The sequence below is a fragment of the Malaclemys terrapin genome, chromosome 11 (assembly GCF_027887155.1).
Source record: "Malaclemys terrapin pileata isolate rMalTer1 chromosome 11, rMalTer1.hap1, whole genome shotgun sequence".
NCBI classification, from domain to species: domain Eukaryota; kingdom Metazoa; phylum Chordata; order Testudines; family Emydidae; genus Malaclemys; species Malaclemys terrapin.
This window is the reverse complement of record NC_071515.1, coordinates 67490868-67513038: the sequence shown is the minus strand read 5'-3', so window position 1 is coordinate 67513038 and position 22171 is coordinate 67490868. Positions and strand designations below refer to the sequence as shown.

The 22171-nt window shown below is 36.8% G+C and overlaps 1 protein-coding gene and 1 long non-coding RNA gene across 3 annotated transcripts in view; one reads left to right on the top strand and one right to left on the bottom strand.

Moving 5' to 3' along the window:
• Positions 1-3736: 3736 nt before the first annotated feature.
• The window catches only part of ZNF148 (zinc finger protein 148), a 50483-nt gene continuing 32048 nt past the window's right edge, over positions 3737-22171 (bottom strand). Inside the window, exons 2-7 of one of the 2 annotated variants that reach the window (XM_054043920.1) lie at positions 21728-22073; positions 20187-20312; positions 14941-15064; positions 14209-14292; positions 6927-7045; positions 3737-6645 (exon numbers count right to left, since the gene is read on the bottom strand). In XM_054043920.1, the coding sequence (XP_053899895.1) occupies positions 5050-6645; positions 6927-7045; positions 14209-14292; positions 14941-15064; positions 20187-20312; positions 21728-22057 (2379 nt within the window). In that variant the 5' untranslated portion in view covers positions 22058-22073 and the 3' untranslated portion in view covers positions 3737-5049. The remainder of the gene's footprint in view (positions 6646-6926; positions 7046-14208; positions 14293-14940; positions 15065-20186; positions 20313-21727; positions 22074-22171) is intronic. The other variant, XM_054043919.1, reaches the window with a different exon arrangement.
• On the top strand, positions 10182-11723 carry LOC128845343 (uncharacterized). The gene is made up of 2 exons (XR_008446648.1): positions 10182-10726; positions 11451-11723. It is a non-coding gene; the product is annotated as an uncharacterized LOC128845343 (long non-coding RNA).

The following is a 22171-nucleotide window of genomic DNA, read 5'->3' as shown; positions in this document are numbered from 1 at the left end:
CTGACATAAGTCCTTGATTGTCAAGACACATTTATATTTATATATAAACTCTAACTGTGCAGATCAAAGATTCAATCATAGGTACATCCTTATTTGATAAATCATATTTACAGCAAGATATTGCATAAAAAAATAAAATAATGTCGTTTACACAATTTTACCTTTCCATCCATTGGATTAAGGAAAGCAAGAAACAACTCTTAGAAATGTTTGCTCGCCTCAATTTGTGTATCCTAAGAAAAGAAATAGTTTTTAAAAGGAAACATAAGGTTTTTATATGCAGAGTATAACAAAAGCAACTATAAAATTTATTTCCCTGACTTAAAGCAATTTAAAACTGAACAAAAGTTCAAATTTAAACTTAAAGGTGTTTTTCATTAACAGTAATACTTTCTTAATACAAGTTCTTTGAAAAAGTGAATTCTAGTTTAATGTGTTACATGCTTAACATAAACATGCACCAACATAAAATGAATGAACTTTCAAAATTACAAGGCTTCCATTTAGTAGAACTTTTAACACTAATAAAGCATAAAATTATTATTTTGCCTCAGTATTAACCACATAATTTGAAAGTCCTCATGTGTATTGGTACCAGCTCAAGTAACCATAGCACAAGCATACGTCTCCCTGCTAAAGTTTCCAAATGTATTCCAGGAATATTAGGAATTTCCCTGCAATTTGTAATGAAGTTAATTTAAAAAAAAAAAAAAAAACTAACAAGAAAATTCAGTTTGCAAATTTACATACACAGAATAATGCAATATGGCAAAATTCAAAGTTAATTATTTGGGTCATTTTCAAATTTTTGCTGCACATGAGGCTAACCTAAAAATAATCAAAACAAGCACAGAATATATTGTTTATATCCAGATTTTTCAGAGGGAAAAACCAAACATTTTTGAAAAAGCCACAGTAGAACCCCATTAATGCACGGTAATGACTTGGAAAACCATTACAAATGACTGAATTTTGAGAAGTAGCAAGTAAGCAAGCAAACAAAGGCAAGACTATCACATCACAAAATGTACTTCGTTCATTTATTGCGACAACTGTAGTTAGTTTCCATTATACTACTTCAGAGTATACTAATAAATGTTCTGTAGTATACTTGGTTGAAGTAACAGACTTATTAAAGTGAGACTTCACTACAGTACTTTACTATTAATACTTTGCAGAGTCGGGAGAAAGCAGATAGTATGTGTAAGAATTAGGGGGTGCTTTAATTAGCAATCAGTGAATTAGAAAGATTTTATTGTATTTCCCCTTTATCACTGAACTGCTCCCTTTCTCCAAAACATTGACAACCTACAATATAAATATAAAAAGTAATTTAGGGGTTGTTGTATTTTCTTCTTGCACCATAATTTTCCCATAGGCAACACCAGGAAACACACAGGACCATGAAAAAATTCATTTTAAAGTCTGATTTAAATTCTTCATATTACTGTTTATAAGACCAGTGTATAGTAGTACACAATTCTATCCTCCTCTTCAAACTTTATCATTTATGATTAACTCACCCTCAAACCAGTACAAGAAAATGTAGATGCTTACTAATATACCATTGCAAGCCAATTCCTTCATTATTAGTTATAATTGTGGTAAAACATAACAAAGGACTAGTGCTCAAAGGGACACTGTCAAGTAATTTAGGCCCAAAATACTATCTATTTAAAATTATTATAGTCTGGGAGTAAATGCCCTAAATTTTCTAAATATATGTTTTTCATTTATCCTTACTCTGTCACAGAAAAAACAGCCATAAAAGATTCCACCTTACACGTGCACACATCCACACCTTTCACAACTTCTAAAATAATGTAAGAGCTTCTACTGTTGGCTTGCTGGGATATAAATGCTATTCCCAATGGCTTAGTAATGCTGGTACATGAACAATGTAACGAAGAAAAAGTCATTTTCATTTTTAGTTCTTTCAAATACATAGGGGGCCCAGATGAGAATAAACATCTGCCAGATCAAAAGGGGGGAAGCACGTACATGTGTGTGTGTGTGTGTGTGTGTGTGTGTGTGTGTTAGGATGTAAAACAATAAAACATGTTGAAGGGAAAAATATTTTTTTAAATGATGAACTTGTTAAAAATACAGGCTTATCTAGAGAGGGAAATTTACTGGCAGAACAATACTGGTATAACTACAGCAACAAAATCATATTGGAAGAATTCTGCTGGTAAATTTCTCCAGGTAGAAAAAGCCTAAGTTTCCACGGATTAACTACTAGTACTGCCTCTATCTATATGTATAAAGTAAGTCTACAAAATAATCACCATGGGACAGAGTGGGGACTTTACATCTTGCCCTACGTCACAGAGCACAGCTGTAATACCCCAGGAACACACCAGAGAATGAACTGTGACTCAGAGAACCACAATTCCTCCTCTGGGGAGAAGCAAGTTATTTCACCCTTTGTGTGAAACACCTTACTCACCACTATACACAAAGTTAACTATTCTGGCTAGTGTGCAGAGAGAGTGAAGCCAAGGTTTTCTCCCACCCCCCCACCAGCTACTTTCTCACAACAGAGTATCAGCAGAGTAGCCCCTGCCTTCTCCAACATAGCCAGTCATCAATCTGGCAAGGACCGAGTAGGCCTTACTCCCTCTTATTTCCCTGTGTGTCCAACTAAGTGCTGTAATAATCTAGCCCCAAGGGAATTTTCTTAAAACAATGGTAAATAAATGGACATATATTTGCAATGGTGGGATATTAAACCAAAGATGCCGATGTAGATCTAAGGGGACAGTGAAAGCTAGGATGTGACGGAAGTAATATTTAATGGAAATGAGATATCTGCTTCATGATAGGCTGTTTCTTGTTGTGAGTTAGGTGCCATACACGTGTGTATGTCTATGCAAGTAGGACAGGAGACTAAAACAATAATGTAGAAAAAATTCAAGGGACACAACCAGGTTAAAAATATTCTTTTAAAGATGTTTCCTTATGTGTCACTAATATTGTACAATGATTTCGCTTTTCTCTCTTGATGTTTATTTTTCTACTTAACTCAGGGCCAAATCTTCAGACCTGTTACTGTAAGAAAGTGGTAGGGTATATAACCCCTTGCAGCATCATAAAACAGCTGCACATTGGGCCAATGAATCCTAAGAATAGTTAAGGCCATCACAGGGCAATAAGAATCTGGTCTCACTGTATACAAATGAGTTATGCAGGAAGCTCATGTAAACGATCTCCCTGACCACTTGAGGTGCAGTCTATGGATTCCAGATGAACTTTCTTCCTAAAATGGGCCCAAGGGAGTTACTGCAGCTACGATGATGCAAAACAATAATATGTGGTTAGTATTTTGGGAATGGGTAAGTTGCACTCTCCCACTTCTCGAGTCTGCTGGCGGGGGAGAGTGTTCTTCAGTACGATGGGGCTCAACCTCCTCTCCGAGCTGATGGTTTCATTTGAGAGATGTCAGATGTTTACAGTGCTGTAAAGGGATGTATGCATCCTTATCTGTATCCCCACTTAATGGTTAATCAACCTACAATATTAGGTTTAAACTGCCTTAAACTACCTGACCGTGTATCCTCTAGGGAAAGGTGCAAAAGAATGAACATAAAGTTCAAAAATTTAAAATTGTTAACTTAAACTATACAACACATTTATGTTATTCCAATTTCACCACCTTAAAAATGCACACAGAACTATTTATCGTACCTTACTGTATACTTCAAGCCAAAGTACTATTAAAAAAACATATTCATGGTACAGGGATAAAGTTTGCAGTTTATTTATACTGTGAAATGCAACAAAAGCTTCTGATCATTCATCTATACTGAAAAAAAATTCTGTTCACTAGCATTAGTCAACAGTTTTGGTTGGTAAAATTGTAATGAACATTGTTCATTAAGAAATCGCTAAAAAGATATGCAATTAGAAGGCCCACTTCTTCAGCTTATTGGGATGCTTTAGTATGTTTAATTATCTGAATTGTCAAAGTTCTAGATCGAGAAAATTAAACCAGTTTTTACAGAAGCTAAGAAATTCCAATCTCATTTTATATTAAAAATATTAATCAGTGTTGTATGAGATGATAATGATGCAGCCATATCAGACCTAAAAATCTAAAATAGTTTTTATTCTTTGAGAAATCAAAAAATATCAAATAGAATCTAAGTGCTCTTTGTTAATCACTGTGAATATGCAGGGTAAAGTACAATTAAGCTTTAAAATCTTGGAATACACAATTTGTGTAAGCTTTATGTAATCGGGAATGTAATCTACAGAGTATTTTAACTAAAACTTCAAAATCTTGATATCTGCATGTGAAAGAATCATAAAAAATTATGTCTAGGTTCAACTGTACAAAGAAATATGCAACACACTTCAGGACTGAAGTAAATGCATTAGCAGACATGTATTTTGCTAAAAAAGTTTTTAAAGTATTTTAAATTAATTAGACTTTTAAATAATGGAGTTAGTCTGTCAGAATTTATTATTACTTTTTTCCTCCAAAACACAGCTCAGTGTAATGCAAAGCAAAAATAAAGGGCATATGGCAAATACTTAATTTTAAGAAAGAGGGAAGAAAGGGTATTTCTATAGAATACACCAATGTGGTTTAGCCATAATCGCTTGACATTTAAACTTTTAGTTTATTCTGTTTACTATATTTAGGTTCCCTACTGAAGAGCAATGACTACACTGACAAGCTTAGAAAATGACAATATGACAATTACTGTTCTCCCAAGAACATACAATGAACCAAATAGGAAGCTATTATGGGAGGAAACCTTACCTGGGGTTTTTTGTTTTGTTTTAAATTTAAGTGTATGTAAAAGAGCAAGTTTCTGGTCTCGAACAGATGAGTAATAAACTGCCTTTTATGGGGAGACAACATGTAAGGCAGTTCAATGACTGGTGGACTAACCAAAAATGAAGTTATTGATCTTGCTATATCAGCTTACTTTTGTTATAACACAACGTTCTTAAAAGCTGTACAGCACTCCATCTTATACAGAGCAACACCACTCTTGACAGATCTGTTCTAAAGTGCCAATATTATTTACAAAGATTTTCTTAGCCAAAAGTCTGGCCCGTTGTGGCATCAGGTGAAGAAGTCATCCCAGCTCTATTATCATTTACATTCACCAAGGGAAATTCAGGGAATTCAGCACTTGTCCCTGGCCCTCGCAGGTTCACCTGTCCGTTGGCAGTGCTAAACTGAGGTGATATTCCAGCTCTTGCTCCATGGTATTGAGCTCTGAACGGCTGCTCAAAGGAGCTCATTTGATAAGCCTGATGGACAGGCTGTGCCTCTGCTTTCTTCTGAGAAGTCACTTGATCCAAGAAGTCCTGTGTAGAGGAGGAGGAAGAATGATTTGCCTCATCACCTGAAAAGGGAAAAGAGTGCTGGGAATCAGCAACCATTAGTCCAAAATGAGACTTGTCTGGAGTTGTTCTTAATGGAGAGTTCATTCCCGATCGAAAGCTATTGACAGGTATAGAAGCATAGACCTGTTTGTCTATGGAAGAGAATGATGGCTGGCTTGTAAGAGTCTGGTTATCAGTCACAAAATTAAGGCTTGGGTTGTTCAAATAGGCATCATTTTGGCTAGTTCTGTCCAACGCTTGTTGTAGAAACTTTGAATATTCTTGTAACATACTGGCTTTATCTGATGAGGAAGCTTGAGAGCTTGTTCCAACAGTTTCAGACGGGGTGACCTCAGATACTTCAGAAGAATTGATTGATATACTGGAGGTTACCTCAGTATCCGTCACATTGAAAGATATTTCATGTTGTCCATTAGCCTTGTGGGAATAATGATCTAGTAGGGTTTGAAGCACCTCATCTGGGATGACATTTTTGTCATGGTTACTTTTAATTTCCACATTCAGTGCCTGTGAATCTAATATGGATGCTGTGGTACTTTCATCAATGACACTTGCTACAGCTGCCTGTGTTACTGAAGGTTGAGATGCTATAGTACCTACATTCAGGGCATATTCTCTACTATTATTACTAGCCGCTTGCAGATACCTCTTTTTCTTTAAAAACTGCATCGCGTCATCATAATTAGTGCTGCTGTGTACAGGTTTACTGGGTCCTTCCTGTAAAGTATCAACTTGGTCAATGTCAGCATTACCATCTGCGTCCAATAAACCTTGTTTATCCACAAGATCAAAGGCATACTTTGAAACCTTGTTCTCTTCATATGTAGATAAAGGTGAAATGGTCTGACTTTGCTCAAGTGGCTGTTTTAGACTTCTCTTACTAGTAACTTTTTTGAGAACCAGTTTAGGTGGGTGTATTTCTCCAGAATTTGCATCTTCTAAATGTGACCCACTGACAGAAGAATGTGGCATCTCAACAGCATATTCTGCCACCATATATTCATCCTTTACTTTAGCACTGGCAGAGTACAAAGGCAAGTAGTCATTTTTATCCTTCTTCTGTTCTGATTTATCTCCAATTTCCTTGTCCACAGACTTTGCTTTCTCTGTTTTCTGCCTTTTCTTCTTTGGCAAGGAGCTGTCTTTCATCGGTGTAGAGAAGCCAGGATCTTCCTCAGATGTCAAAAGGCCAACTTTGGTGGCACTTCTATTAGGTTTCTTGTCACGGCTCTCATGGCACATACGTTTATGTTTCAGCACACGGTCAGTCCTGGAAAAGTACTGTAGATGATATTTTAAGTTAGAGAAAAATATATAAATAAGAAAAGCCTTCTTTGATTGTAAGTAATTTACTCATTAATTCACACACAGTTCAGGCCACTTCAACTGAAGGCTGCCCTACAACATACATTCAGTTTGCATCAGTATAATTTTTTCTACATTGATTTGAAGGCTTGTGAGACTTCAAAATTTAGAGAAATTCTTATGTGATATTACTTTAGAATCAGGTTTGTTATTTCAGTTTTTAAAACGATGTGAATTATTTCAATTAACCATCTTACCTGCAAACAATATTCACACTGGTAAGGCTTCTCCCCACTATGAGTTCTCTTGTGCCTTTCCATATGATACTTCTGTATGAACCTCATACCACATTCATCACAGCGAAATGGTTTTTCACCTAAAAACAGTCATTATATTAAAATATAGTTTAAACAAAATAAAAACAGAAAAACATAGGGTTATTCCATACGGTAACGTTGGCAAATATTACTAGCCTCTACTGGAAGTAACGGTGAAGAGGATTTAATATGCTCCTGTTGAAAAGGCAATCTGTGTTCGTTCATATAATCTCAATTTTTCCTAGTACTCACTAATATGTCAAGAATACCATGAAGGAAAGCAAAAAGGGAATATTATACCAATAAATTCTAATTAAAAAAGGGGAAATTTTAAGTAACCAGTTTCTATTACCATCTCTGTTCCCTACGTGCAGATATGTATTGTAAATCCATCAAAGTGTTACCAAAGATTGCATGGATAGAAAAATATATTTCAAGATGAATTGTTGCCAAAAATACATATTTAGGACAATGAGAAGACTGTACTGATGACAAGGCCTACATTCTTTCACCTTCCTTGCACCATTTTACTCCATTTTCTAAAAAAGAAATTTAAATTTTCAAGATGTCAGTGGTTAAAAATGTTTAAAATATTTGTGTAATTTTCTATAGTTCTCCCTCTTCTTTCTCTCCATATCTGTATGAAAAGCTGAAATAATGGCCCTAAACAATTTAAGCGTTTTGGTTTGATTTCTAGAATAGTTCCAATAATAAGTAAAAGGCATGTTCACTTGACCTTTTCTTTTTGTAATTAAATATAAAAACAACAAATCTCTGTAGTTAAAGTCATTCTGGCAAATGGAAATGGAAGTCTTTCCCTTTGTCACATTATTCATTTGTTCAGACAACATATTCTGAATGCTACTTCCACTCCAGTGCTACCTATACGTTTCGCCTAATTTGTTCTTATTTAAAAATAAACAAAATTTACAAAGATCCATTCACATTATAAAATAACCCTGATTATCTCTCTTTGTTGTAACTTTTGTCTTTTGCTATCTTCATTGTCTATGTTTGTCTGATGAAGCCTAACAAAAATCTACCTGTCTGGCAGAGTGTCTCTCTTTTACAGGAACTCACTGTTATTCAATGGAATTCACCTGAAGAGCAGGACATCTCTTGCATTATAGATGTAATATTAAGGCTTCAAGACTGTAGAATAATAGGCAGAAATCTTGTCTTTTTAATAACTGCAAAACAATCTGCAAAGCTATGGCACATAACTCTTTATGAATGAATGAATTACTTAATTAATTACAAGAACAAGGCGTCTGGTGGCACCTTAAATAAATTTGTTAGTCTTTAAGGTGCCACCGGACTCCTTGTTGTTTTTGTGGATACAGACTAACACGGCTACCCCCTGATACCTAATTAATTACACATATTCCCATATAAACTAGTTTTTTAAAAGGAAAAAATTACTGAGATCCTGGTATTTGTCCAGGAAAAAAGTTCCATCTTTCATAATGAAGAGAGACTGGGGCAAAATTAAATTAAAAAAATATATATATATATTAAACCAGTATCATCTTGGCCAATTGGGTATTATAATACAGAGTGGATTCTGTATAGACGTAAATCTCTTCAGGAAATAGGTATTACAGTATCGAGACATAAATAATATAGCAGTCCTACCACTTCTCAATAACCATATCTAAGCCTCTGCATTTGGAATGTGGTTATCGTTTTGTTCTCCAATGTCAAACTTATTTATTGTTGATGTGACTGATTGTTCTTTTTTCTGAATATTTATTATGCAATCTTGTGATTTAATGAGATAGAAAACAGGAATTCTGCTGACAGCATCTGCCAAAGTGGTTTTGGTCCTGGAAAACACCACAATGTTTTTTATTGCAGACAATACTGGCATCCTTCCTTCGTTTCTAGAAGTAAGGTTTAGATTGTTCCACCCTTTCTATCTGAGGTTATGTGACACTGTGTTATCTGTTTTCATTATTACCAAGTTATGAATTTATTAATATTCAGAGGTATATTTTCCACTCAATATAGAGGAATTTAACCACATCCCAGTTCTAATGTAAATGAGAGTGGCATGGCTAAAGCCTCATATAAGACACTAAAATTGTATAGTACTGCAGTTTTATGTTATTATTACTTAGAATTCCAAATAGATGATGCAGAATTAAAAAAAACTGTATACATTCTATGTAACCTTCCTTCCAATATCCATGTAGTGAACAGATTCTACATCTACTATAAGTAGCCTACTATTGAAGCTTACATTTTAATTTTCTGAGTATTCTTCTTCTTCAATTATATAATTAGACACACCTACAATAAAACCATGGAAATTTGATTCATAGAAACTAGAAAAGAAAAGACCTTTTTAGATCATCTTATTGTCTCTCTTGGTGACCCCATCAGCTACCACGGTTTCATCTCTCACCTTTATGCAGATAACTTCCAACGCCAGCTACTGAGTCTTGCATCTCCAGTGTTTCTCAGATACCTCCTCTTGGATGGCCTGATGCCATCTCAAATTTATTCTCTCAAAAACTGAACTTATCTTCCATCCTGAGCGCTCTTTGCTGCTCCTTCCCCCCAGGCTCACAAGCTCAGTATCGTCTTTGAGTTCTCTCCTTCCTCCTTTCACATCTAGTCTCTTGCTAACCTTTGTTACTTCCTTTTTAATACCATCACCAAAATCTGGTTTTCTTCACTACCCACTTGCTCATAACATGGTCATATCTTGTATTGAATATCATACGTTTCTCCTCTCTGGCCTTCTAGCTTTGTACCTCTCCAACTCCAGTCTACTCAGTTTAGCCATTATTAAAATGATCTCTTGATTTCTCTCCACTTTCACTGTAATCAGATCAGTACTTTCAAACTTATTTATCTAGGTTTTTATACCACTTTTACCATACTATTATATTTTTGCCTAACATTCTACCCGCTTCTTGAATCAAGTTCAAAAACTTCACCTTTGCCTTCAAAGCCCTAAAAATTTTGTCCCATCTATATTTCTGCTCTAGTTTTAAACTCCATGTCACTCCCATAATTCCCTATCCTGCTTTCAATCCTTTTTCCTTGCTGTTTCCTTTTCCTCTTTCCTACTATTTCCAATTTTGTGCTATCACATTGTACCTACTTTTGGAACAACTTCCTGCTTCTTGACTACCAAATGCCCTCCCTACTGTCATTTAAGTCCCCCTCTAAAACCTAACTCTGGGGTTGGCGCAAAGGTGGCTTTGCCTCCCACATTTTGGGCCTCCGCAGCCCAAATGGGAACAACACTAGAGAAAGCTCAAACTTATTTTAGCTTTAACATCCCTGTAGAAGTCATTCTGCCAGCCCGTAAAGGCTGGAGCATAGAGTGCTCTGTTCACACACTTCTCACCCCTAAGCATGCCCCGGGGGCTCCATAAATGGACTGTTGTAGAGCCCTTACACTGCTTTACTCTAACTGGGTAGGCCCTCGGCGGGGTGAGATGGGGAAATATGCTGGTAGGTTACACTGCCAGTTATCTGTCCCCTTTACAACATTTGAAAAGTGTGAATGGGTCAGATCATAAGAGAGAATTTGGGGCCTTTGCGAGTATACACTAAGTATTCCTTCAAATCTAAACATTATTTCTGTATAGATCTTGACTGGAAAGAGCAGGAATCTTGATTTGAAGAAACTGTTCCCAAATGAGCTGCTACATCTAGGAAGATGATATTATTCAGCAGAGTGGCATAATGTTCTTCCAGATAAGATTAAGAAATGCCTTGTGAAGGTGAGTCTGTGAAGTTAATACCACGGTTAACTCTGGTTTAAATCTTTGTAAGGATGAGTACGTTAGAAAAGTATTAAAAATGTATCAGAAAATTCTTCTATTCTTAAGATGATCTGATGCCTATTGTAAACCATTTTACAGAGCTGCAATCTGAAGGTAGACGTTTTTGTAAAATTCTAACCAACTTCTGAACCAGGACACATTATGTGAGTTGAAAGATCATTAAGACACAATCTTCTTTAAACTAGGGAAAGAGTGAGGACATATTTTCCTTAACTGGGATAATGAGTGGGAAAAGACTGCATATAGCAGGAAAGGAATAACTTAAATGGAATGTACAATATATTATGCAAGTTATTGATCTAAATCGTATAAAAGAAAAATCATCTCAGATGTTTTGGACGTGTCTGTACTGGAGGTCTGTTAATATTAATTCTAAAATGTATTTATGAAGTGCAGCTACAAAGAGTAGTGAACAGGACGCTTAACAGTTATGCAAGCAAACGCCTAGGAAGAGCTTACAATCTAAACACAAAATTTAGACAAAGGAGTAGAAAAGGCAAGCAACATCAAAGCAGAGTGATAGAGCAATTATGTTTGGCAGATGTCTTGTTAGTCCCAAGACTGCTTTATCTATTTTTTGAAAAATTCTATCCAACTTTTGAACCAGGACACATTATGTGAATTGATAAGATCATTAAGACACAATCTTCTCTTAAACTAGGGAAATGTCTACTCAAAATGTGAAGTGAGCTGGATTAAAGAATTAGGACGTGAGGCAAGAATGCAGAGGTAGCGAGTTGGTGCAGAAATCTCCATCAGTGAAAACAAAGCAGAAGAGATTTGAAGAAAGCCTGTGGTGTTGTTCCCTTCAGGAGCCAGTGACCTAAGAACACCAAAGTAGTAGTCTACTTATGATTTTCCCTCCTCCCACAAACTGAATGTTGATTCTCAGTATCATTAGCAACAAGCAAAATAATAAAAATTACAACTAGCAGCTGATCTTTATGGTTATCACCCTCTTCCCGAGTGTGGCTGTTTCTAGGTAACATGATTTTGTATTAATGCAACTTGTTAATTGCCTACACAGAATAAGGGCTGTTGATTGATGACTTCCTACCTTCTTTGAACAGTATTTAATTTGAGGCAATAGTTCCAAGAACAGAAACCCTACCTACTGCTACTGGTTGGAGCACCTCTAAGTTCCCTGCTTTTACAAAGATATTAATGGGACTACTGACTGTGTTAGTGTTGTCTTCAGCAATCTTAATACAGGTAGTTGGAGAATGGATAAAAATCTTAAAAAGGCAAAAAAAATTCTGTTACTATTTAATCTTTTGAACACTGTACCAAAGTTGAAAAACAATATAGGATCATTTCACTAGCAATAAAGACAAATCAGACCTACTGCATTTGAGAATTGGGAAATGAAGAAAACCAAAACTGTTTACAAAAGAGAAAGGGAGAGCTAGGCAGAAATACTTCCCATGAATTCTCACCCTTTACAGACTATAAAGAATCTATGGCAGTACTGAAGTTGAAGTCCAAGGAAAATACTTTTTTTTTTTTTCCAGAGTAAAATCATGGAGACAGTATTCACCTTCCAGCCCTAGAAGGCAATCTTAAAATGTAAATTATTTGGAAGATCCCAGTATGCAACTGTTGAATAGCATACCGCAACACTAGACAACAATTTAGGACCAGTGGTAAAGAATACCATATCTAAATTAAAATACAGAAGGATTTTTAGGTATGTAGACTGTAAGGAGCCAAGCTAAAATTGGGGCAGGACACCAAAATCCACAGATTATAAAGCCAGAAAGGACCACTGTGATCATCTAGTCTGGCCTCCTGTATAACACAGGTCCAGAGGTTCCATCACTACATTTTCTATTTATTTACTAAATGAACTTTGGAAAACTTTTTAAGACAACCAAAAAAGTTCTTTCCTTTTTTTCAAATAGGCCGTATAAATATAATAATCACAGCTCACTGGGACTTATTAAGATTGCAAGGCAGCCCTACTGACTGCATGCTCAGTAAAGCAGAGAATTACCCCAGTGGAGATTGTCCTAAGCACTCATTTAACTGTCATCTGGGAAACACCAGTGTTCTAATGGTGTTAGAATCCTCTATTCCAGTTCCAAGAGAAAATTACCAAACTATGCAAGTCAGTAGGAGGCTGAGGAGAGGGGGAAAATATTTTTCCAGAAGTTCAGCAAACAGTAAGGTTAATTTGTTAAGACTGCAGTTTTTTTCTCTTATACACAAAAGACTAACACACCTATGCAAGAGTTGGCATAAACAAACAAACCAACACTAAAAGCAACATAGCAGCTTTCTCTCTTGGGGGGGGGGGGGTGATCCATTCTTGACAAGAATAATATCTACAGAGAGTGAAGGCAGCAGTTTCTCCAGAGTGAAGTTCACCAATTCAGAGCCAGAGGAAAAACTAGGAATAGAGCAAAGCCATTGGACAGAAAAAGAATGCGGGACTTTTCTGTGGCTGACTGGCCAAAGGAAACCTACTAAGTCTGGATTCATGGCAACATAAGACACTGACATCCCATTAACAACAGGGTACTTGTGCATGTAACTCTCTGTACACTGCTCAAAAATTCATTTTGCAGAATTTTTAACTTTCTCAACTTTCATACACACACCTTCACATTAGTAGCATTCATATCCATTTAAATGCTACAGCCAAGAAACACTGTGCACATTCACCAGCTCTGCTTTTCTGTAAAAGAGGCTGAGAAATTGGCATCCAGTCCAAAAGGACCATATCACAAAATATTTACAGAGGGATTGAAAGGCCATGCACCAAAATGCCAAAAACCCAATAAAGCCAAACCTGTTAGAGAATGTGGTTTTGCACATTGCAATAAGACAAAAATAAACAAATGCGCATAAACTAACTCATTTGTTTTAAAATTTGGGCCTTATTTGACCTATTATATATATATACATATAAAATATTTTAAAATATATTAGAATAATTCTGCATTAAAACTTTTAAAATAGAGTGAAAAGTAATGCTGATGCTAATACCTCGAGGGTTAGGCATTTTGGCCATTACAGTCCTGATAGTTTTCCTTTAATTCAATAAGAAATAAGCAATCTTCTAAGCTATGAAGACCCCAGTGAAAAAGTCAGTTTTATATGACAAAAGAGAAGATTGAAAAAAATCATGGGTTGTTAAATAAACTTTATGATTTGCCACTGTGGGACTATTTTAAGAAGAATACTTAATTCCCACATTTGCTCACTACAGTTTACACTCACTTTGCAGCCAAAGAAAAGAGAAGCAAGGCTAAAGCACAGAACTAAAATCACTTCTAAATGTTTTGTATCATATATGTTAAAATCAAAACAAACTCCAACAGGATATTAAGCTGCACACTTATTATTGGAAACCTGACCTGATTTGGGAAACAGTTCTTTAAGCACGCCAATAAAGATACTCAAGGCACTATACTCACCAGTATGAATCTTCTCATGTCTCTGTAGCAGGTACTTCTGTATGAAACGCATGTCGCATTGACTGCACTGAAATGGTTTTTCACCTTGAACAATATAATTCCACATCCATAAGTTAATAACTACAAACTGTTGTTTCTGATGATTACTTTGAGGAATAAAATAGTTGTCTATAAGAAACCAGCATCTGAGCGAATTCCAAAATAGTCTAATACCAAAAAATGTATCCCTACTAACTATACGGACTTCAAAATTCTCCCCATGAGTCACATTAACAAAAACATGGAGGAGTTGAAGCTGAAATGGCTGTAATTTCCTCAAGAACAAAATCAATCATGATGCTGGCATAAGTCTGCATTTTGGGTTCCGGCAAGCTATTATAATGGTAAGTACCTTTTTCATTTCTCTGAACCAGAGATACCTCATCAGGCAGATAAGCATCTAGAGCACATTTTACAAAGGGGTCAATTTTGGCACTTAGGCTACAAGTCAACCCATTACTTTCTGATAAAGAAAGAAAAGAAACCTTGTAAACAGTTATATCCTCAGTTTAATGAACATATGTTGATATTTTTTCTGGTATTCTTTTGACACTTTGGTGCATGGAATCACTAAGCTTAGATGCCAAGTAACCTACACTCTTAGAACTGAAATTCGCATAGAGCTGAAAACATTTTTACTGTGAGTAAACAGATCTTTATATAGTAGAAAAGACAAGTGAAGTTAAGCAGTACCTGTATGAATGAAGACATGTCTCTGTAAATGGTAGTTGGTTCTAAAGGCAGCATTGCAATGCTCACAAACATGAGATTTGGGGGTTTTCAGACCAAGTGATCCATCCTCATTTATTGTAAGGATCTATTTTAAAAAAAAAAGTAAAATTTGTTCTAACACTACCCACTAAAGATGTTTTATTAACTACAAAACAAAACATAAAATAAATTTGTAATGCAGAAAATTCAAATATTTCAGGTAAAAATAGTGTTAACTTCTATAAATCTACACCGACAGGATTTTGGTTTTACATTTGCAACAACCGCCTGTTCCAAACTTGTGTATCATCAGTTGTCAAGAGATATTTCCACCTGCTGGAGACAAAAGCAATTGATAGAAAACCAGCTTACAGCTTTCCTATTCAGAGTGGAGTCACTTTAAATGTCAGTGTTTACTTTCTCCATCTGTTGGGAAGGAGGTAAAGTAACCAAATCATCTTTGGCACAGCACCATGGATGATCATATTTTAAAGGATAAGTGGAATGCTGTATGATCTTTGTGGAAATAAAGCAAGAATGTATGATTGTCAAGATGTATAAAAGCTTATCCCTGAGTAACCACATAACCTGTCTGCTACTGCACATCACAGCTAAAAATAAGACTGGACTAATAAAACTGTACCCCTGTCCAGTTACATATAAAATGTCAGTACAGAAGTATTAAAGTAACTCTTTAATTGTTTAGTTATTTTCCATTCTATTCCCTTAGCCTTGCTTTCTAATTCTTTGATATAATGTCATGGTACAGTACTTAGCAGGCTTTTATATCACTTTTCTATGCTAACTGGCCACAAGACAACCTCTCCCAATATTCTGTAACGTGGAGATGATAAAAAAACAAAAACAAAAACCCACCTTGGACCCCTCCTAACTCGTTCATCTTACAGAGCCCTTCCTCACTTAGTGTATCCCTTGAGAAGATCTCCCTGCCAAATTCAGCTTTCTACTTTCAATAATTTTGATGACCATAGTAGATTTTTTTTTAAAGTTGCAAGAATTTTTTAAAAACTAGGAAAAGTTCATTTCCACACCCCATTTGATACAGCTCAGTACAGTTTTGCTCAAACTTGCCCCAAAATAACACCACTGGAAAGAGACCAGCAGGAAAATGGCAGCCCAACAAATGAAATTTTCAGAAAGTTTTAGGTGACCGAAAACAGTGTTATAATAATGTGTTATAACGAAATAATCTCAAATAAATAGTGATTAGCTCTCTAACTATAAAAACTGAGGAGGAAAGCATACTGTCACTCTAAATAGCCAGCATATTTTAACAGAGCAAGCAAAAAAGAGCCATTCTATTGCTCTGCGATCATTGATAAACTCAGTATTAACTGTTATTATAGGACCTACTTTGAAAAATGTTCCAATTTTACCTGCTCGTTCTGCTACAGCAGACTTCACAGACAGTTTAAGCTCTGATCTAGCACACACACTTGAAACCAATGGGATTACTCACATGTTTATCTATAAGCACATTCATATGTTTGCAGGGGCCTTACAGACCTGTGAAGTCCAATGCTTATAAAATTATGTTCTGTAACAATATGCTACTACTTAAACTGACGCTGTTAGATATAAAAGTATATTTTATAAAACAATTAAATTTTATCACATGTATTATGTATATTATTGACATTTTAAAATAACTGCTGAAAACAGAAAAAATATTTCATATTCCTCCATTTTTCCCTCTAAATTCTGGAATCTTTTTAATTAACTGCATTGTAGCTCCTCTTAAATGAAGAAAATCAGTTTTGCCAATGCGGTTTCACCAAAATGTAGTCCAAAAAATAATGGGGGTAAAAATGAATAAAAACTAGATTTTTCAAGTAGACAATTAATAAAAGGAAAATAGTACTGAAAATATTTCAATGTATTAAGTGACCTCCCCACTTAAAACTCAGCTGTTGGATTGACAGCAAATCAAGACCAATATGCTGGGATTATGCCATGCCAATCCTTCTGCTCTTCCTGCCCTTCCTATTCTTACGAGCCAATAAAAGATTGATACAAAACCTGCTCAAGGATTTTCCTCAACGTTTTTCAATCCCTCTTCATCTCAAAAGAATGGAACAGGCAGACAGGGAGATAGAGGAAGGAAGCATACATGAATGCCCGAGAAGTCTTATAGAAGAGGGACACCCACTTCTCCCATCAAACAATACTCCCACAGATGTGGTCTCTGAGGAGAAAGGGTGAGGCATTCAAGCCGGATGCCCTTCATTATAAAAGAGAGAGGTGTGCTGCCATCAGGGACCCAAAAGCCTGGAACTTGCTCCCAAACTCTGTCTATAATCTGTCAGCCCTTCAGGCATGCCACAAACGCCATCTATCTAAGAAGATTTGTGGGGAAGGTTATGGGATAGGTAACCCTGGGAAAAATGAAAAGGCTTGTTTTGTTTCAGGAGGGGTTTTTTTGCGCCCGGGGGGGGTGGGGAGGGGGAGGTAGAGAGGGCAGAGGAGATTTGCTGCTTTAATTTATTTGCTGGCCTGGGCTGTTTCCTGAATACACTTATTTTTATGCTATTGTGTGGTCCTCTTTATGGGACTGTGATTTTACTTAATTGCTACAGCACCTGAGTGCTTTATTTTAATTGTTGCATAAATCCAAATAAAATAAATAATTAGCTTGGGTTTTAGTAGAAGGGGGCAAAACATTGCTGCAGCCCCCATTTGGATAGCTGATCCTGTTTTTGTCTTAACAAAAACGTGCCCCTTTGATATAGGGAAATCTAAGCTCTCAGACTGTCACAGGGCAATACCGTCCTTCAGGACCCCCTTGTGGCACTGCAGGCACTCCCTGCCTCAGTTTCTCCTCCCCAGGAGTTTCTGTATCTCCTGAGGTTCATGTGGCTCAGCCCTCTGGCTGGATCACTCTAAATTCAATCTCTCTTGAGGTAACCAGTCCAAACAAAAGTCCCAAAATTAATGAAAGGTACTCCCTGTTCACAGTCTCTGATGGGTTACCTTTCAGCCTCTCTCTCTCTCCCTCCTTACGCAGGAGTCCCCAGTTTTCCTCCTTGGAGCTAAGCTATAAGTTAGACAACTGTCGGACCCTAGTCAGATTCTCCCTCAGCTGGCCCCTTTCCCCCCTAATTAGTCCCCATGCTGAGAAGTCTCAGCAGACCAGCCTTCTCTTGCTGATGTCCGCCCAGCTATGAGGGAGGAGAGAGCATTTATGCTGGTCTGCATCTCCCAGCTCATCCCCAATTGGATGGATGGTAGGAGAGCCTGGCCCCACCCTCTCTCCAAGACTCCCCGCCCTTAAAGACACAGTGATGGAATTTCCTTGCAAGCACTACTTACTCCTGGAACCACTTCCTCTCTATCAATATCTTTTAGGACAGTCCTTATATTCTATATATAGGACCATTCAAAATCTTAAAAGGCCACGCCATCTGGCAGAGTGGGCTGACCCCTATGTGCCACTACATTTAAAGGGCAGGCTACCCAGTGACACAGGCAGATGGGTAAATTGCTATATCCCTCTTGACAATAGATCTGGAAAACAAATTCTCAAAATAATGCAGAACAGTTATCATGAGAACTTCTAACACAAATAAGAATACTACTCGTAAGGGAATTCTGTGCCAAAAAATTAAAAATTCTGCAAAATTCTGCATATTTTGTTAAAACAACATAATCACACCATTTTCAATTATTTGCTGACAAGTATTTGGAAATGATTTACCAAAATAATTGAAAATTGTGAGATTATATTGCTATTGTGTTACTGTGTTATTTTGCCAAATAAAATTATGCAGAATTTTAAAAAATTTATTTTTTTGGCGCAGAATTTTTAAATTTTGGTGCAGAATTCCCTCAAGAGTACCAGGGTTCTGTGTGGTACAATTTGGTGCGGGCAGCTCGGTGGGGGTTCCAGGAGGGATCTGGATGCAAAGGGGGTTGTTGGAGGGTTCTGGGTGCAGGGGGAATAAGACAACAGGGGAGTCCAGGTGAAGGAAGTTAGGGCTCAACAGGGGGTATGGGTGCTGGGGGGGGGGGGGGGCTTGGTGTGGTGGTGGTCAGGGTGCAGCTGTTTGGGGCTCAGTGGGGTGGGGGTCCGGTTGTGAGGAGCTCCCGATGCCGGGGGTAAGGCTCAGCAGGAAGGATTTTGGTGCAGGGGGGTTCAGATGCACAGGGGTTGGGCGGACAGGGGGAGCAGCTCCCCGTACAATAGCTGAGGAGTAATGGGACCAGGAAGGGGGGGGGGAAAGGGTCACTGTAGGGGGAGTGCTTCCTGTCCACGCAACTCCCATGCATCTGCACGCGCGCACACACACACACGCACACACACACACACACACATCGCTGTGCCTCACCCCCTGCACCCAGCCCCTCCGTCCAACTCTCCGCCCGCAGTACAGAGCTTCCTACAGCCAGGGAAAGTTTCTAGGGTTGATCTGACCCATTGCTGGCTGCTCCAGGCAGGGGAGGGGGAACTCTGTCTCTGTTGTCGTCGTCCTCCCTCCTGTGCCCAGCCGGGACTAACATCCTGGGGCAGTCAGACACGCCCCCCGCGGTGACTTTCCTCTCCCCTGACTGCTCAAACAGACCCTGCCAGAGAGGGGTGAGTGAGCATTGGTGCAGCTTCTCTTTGGTTCCCCATAGAAACCATTTTTCTGCAGAAAAGCAAAGAGAATCTGCGCAGGGACATGTTTCTGCATGCGTGCAGCAGCGCAGAATTCCTCCAAGAGTACAATATATACAAAGACACTTAAATTTTAGGAATGCTCTCTACCAGCAGGTTATTTTACTAAATTTATGGATGAACACTTTTTAAAAATTTTGAAAACTCATTTTAGATTTGTTTTTAAACTGTTCTCGATGCATAAGGCACACAATAATTCTCAGGATCATAGAAAGGTACAACTATTATTAGATGAACCTAGTGCAATGATTTATAACTTGTCCACAAAACTACTGACTCATAATTTAAAAAAAATATATTTGGAAAGGGAACTGCCTGGAGAGACAGATGTTAAAGTATGTCAAAGGTTCATGTTGCTAAAAGGAGTTCAAAGAAACACACTATGAATGCCTTATATCACGGTCTTCTCTGGACTCTGGAAAGCTCCAAAGTTACATCTTTACTGTGCAAATAAAACAACTTCAGACATAACTACTTCAAATTCTAATGAAATCAAAGTCATAGCAAATCTACAGGTTCTTTTCAAGCTTGGTTTTTCCAAAATCCGTCTTACCTTTGCTGGTGAACGCTGTTTCCTTTTCTTCTTTTTCTGCAAATCTACTGGCTCTCGTATTTGTTTTTTGTCTCTCTTCTGTTGTTCAGATGCATCAGTAAAAGTAATTTCTTGCTTTACACTGATCTGTTAAGATACAAAGTGCCAGTTTCAGGTGAGGCTCTCATTACAAAAGAGCAATTTTTCATTTTCAGATGACAAACGGCTGAAACAAAGGCTAAGATTTTTTCTGAAGGGATTGCCCCATGGTTTCATTCTTTCAGAAATTTAACAAAAAGGGAGTAATCAATATCTTAAATGCAGAAAGGAAATAATTCTATACAGATTTACAGTTTGCTGTACCTCTTCATTCATCCAAAAAAATTTAGGCTTTTCTTTCTGACCTGTAGTGTTTCCTTGTGACTCCTAGTGTATATCAAAATCTCTCATATGTGCATATAATCACTCTTCCATTTGTTTCATACCTATATTACTTTTGCCTGTTGTATTGTCAATGCCAGGATTTAACAGAAACAGATTAATTTACTATATATTTGAGCTAAAAAAAATTTTAAAAAGACCCCCAAAATACAGAGAATGAACTTTTTTCCCATTAATACTTCTTGATCTAATATCAACTTTATTAAAGATCATATTCTTAAATGTTCCTAGTATGTTTTCTAAACTTCCCAACAATCTCTGAACTTCAGTTAAAAGGAAAGCCCTCTCAATGTACAGTGTTTTAACAAAACTCCAGTTGAAAAAGGCCATTCTTTCTTTTTACACCTATATAATTTGTCTTTTTAAATCACTGACATTTCAGTAAACACCCAAACTTTACAGTAATATGCATTATTTTCAAATAGAAGCCATTTTTATTCTCCCTATGATGGATGGAAGACACTTTCTATTAAATATCAAGGAAGACATATATGGGCATCTACAAAGTGTTATATGTTTGACCTGCAGCATGAATGCAAGCAATAGCTATCAAATGCTAAATTTCTATATGAGATATACTTTAAAAACATGTACAGAAATGCTTCAGGTGGCAAAAGGAAATGTGCTTTGCATAAAACAAATAAATCATCCAGGCTCTTTAAATATTACTTATCCTGGTTTATATTTGCTCTTTAAAATGTATTATTGTGTGGTTTTTTTAAGTGTTTAATGTTAACCAGTCAATTCATATAGTAACAAAAACAATATCATTATCCATTTTTGTATAAATAAATGCTTATTATAAAAATGAAATATAACTGGGTGAAACTCACCTCAATGCAAATGACCTACAAAAGGTTGTAACACACTTTTAAAACCACACTTAAGCTCATGAAGCTTGGTTTAAATGATGTATAGGGTCTTTTGTCGGCCCTCTAACTGAGATGAATTTCACCCAGTCAGCAGCTAAAGACATTTTCATAAATAGCATCTATTATTAATACATATTTTTATAATCAAAATGCAAACAACTCATTAATATATTCCTAACATAACACAACAACATTACCAAACCATGCTTCCTAAATGAGTGTGCAATATTTCATGAATAAAATGCTTACAGGAACATTGACTGCATACTGTAGCCCTTGAGGAAGTCTATCTTGAGCCTCCAGCTCATCATCATTTTTTACCGTCTCCTCATGGACCATGAGTTCATCATGTGAAATCATCTCTTGCTGTCGAAGCTCACTTTCTTGTAACACTTCATCTGTTGCAAGAATTTCTTGATGTGCCATAGTCCGATCTTGAAGCACTGCTGCTTGCCGTTCCCCAGATACTGAAGACTGGTCAGATACTGCACCCATCCCTACCATAGCCCTGGATGACTGCATTTGGTCTATGCCACCACATTTAAGAAATAATCCTCCAAGTTTGTCTTCAATATTCATGCTTAAGTGCAATAGCCTATAAAGAGAAGTATAGCAAGTGAATATATACAAATGGGCAAATTATTTAAAAATTTACTTGACATTTAAAAAAAAAAAAAAGAAAGGTTTTACAAA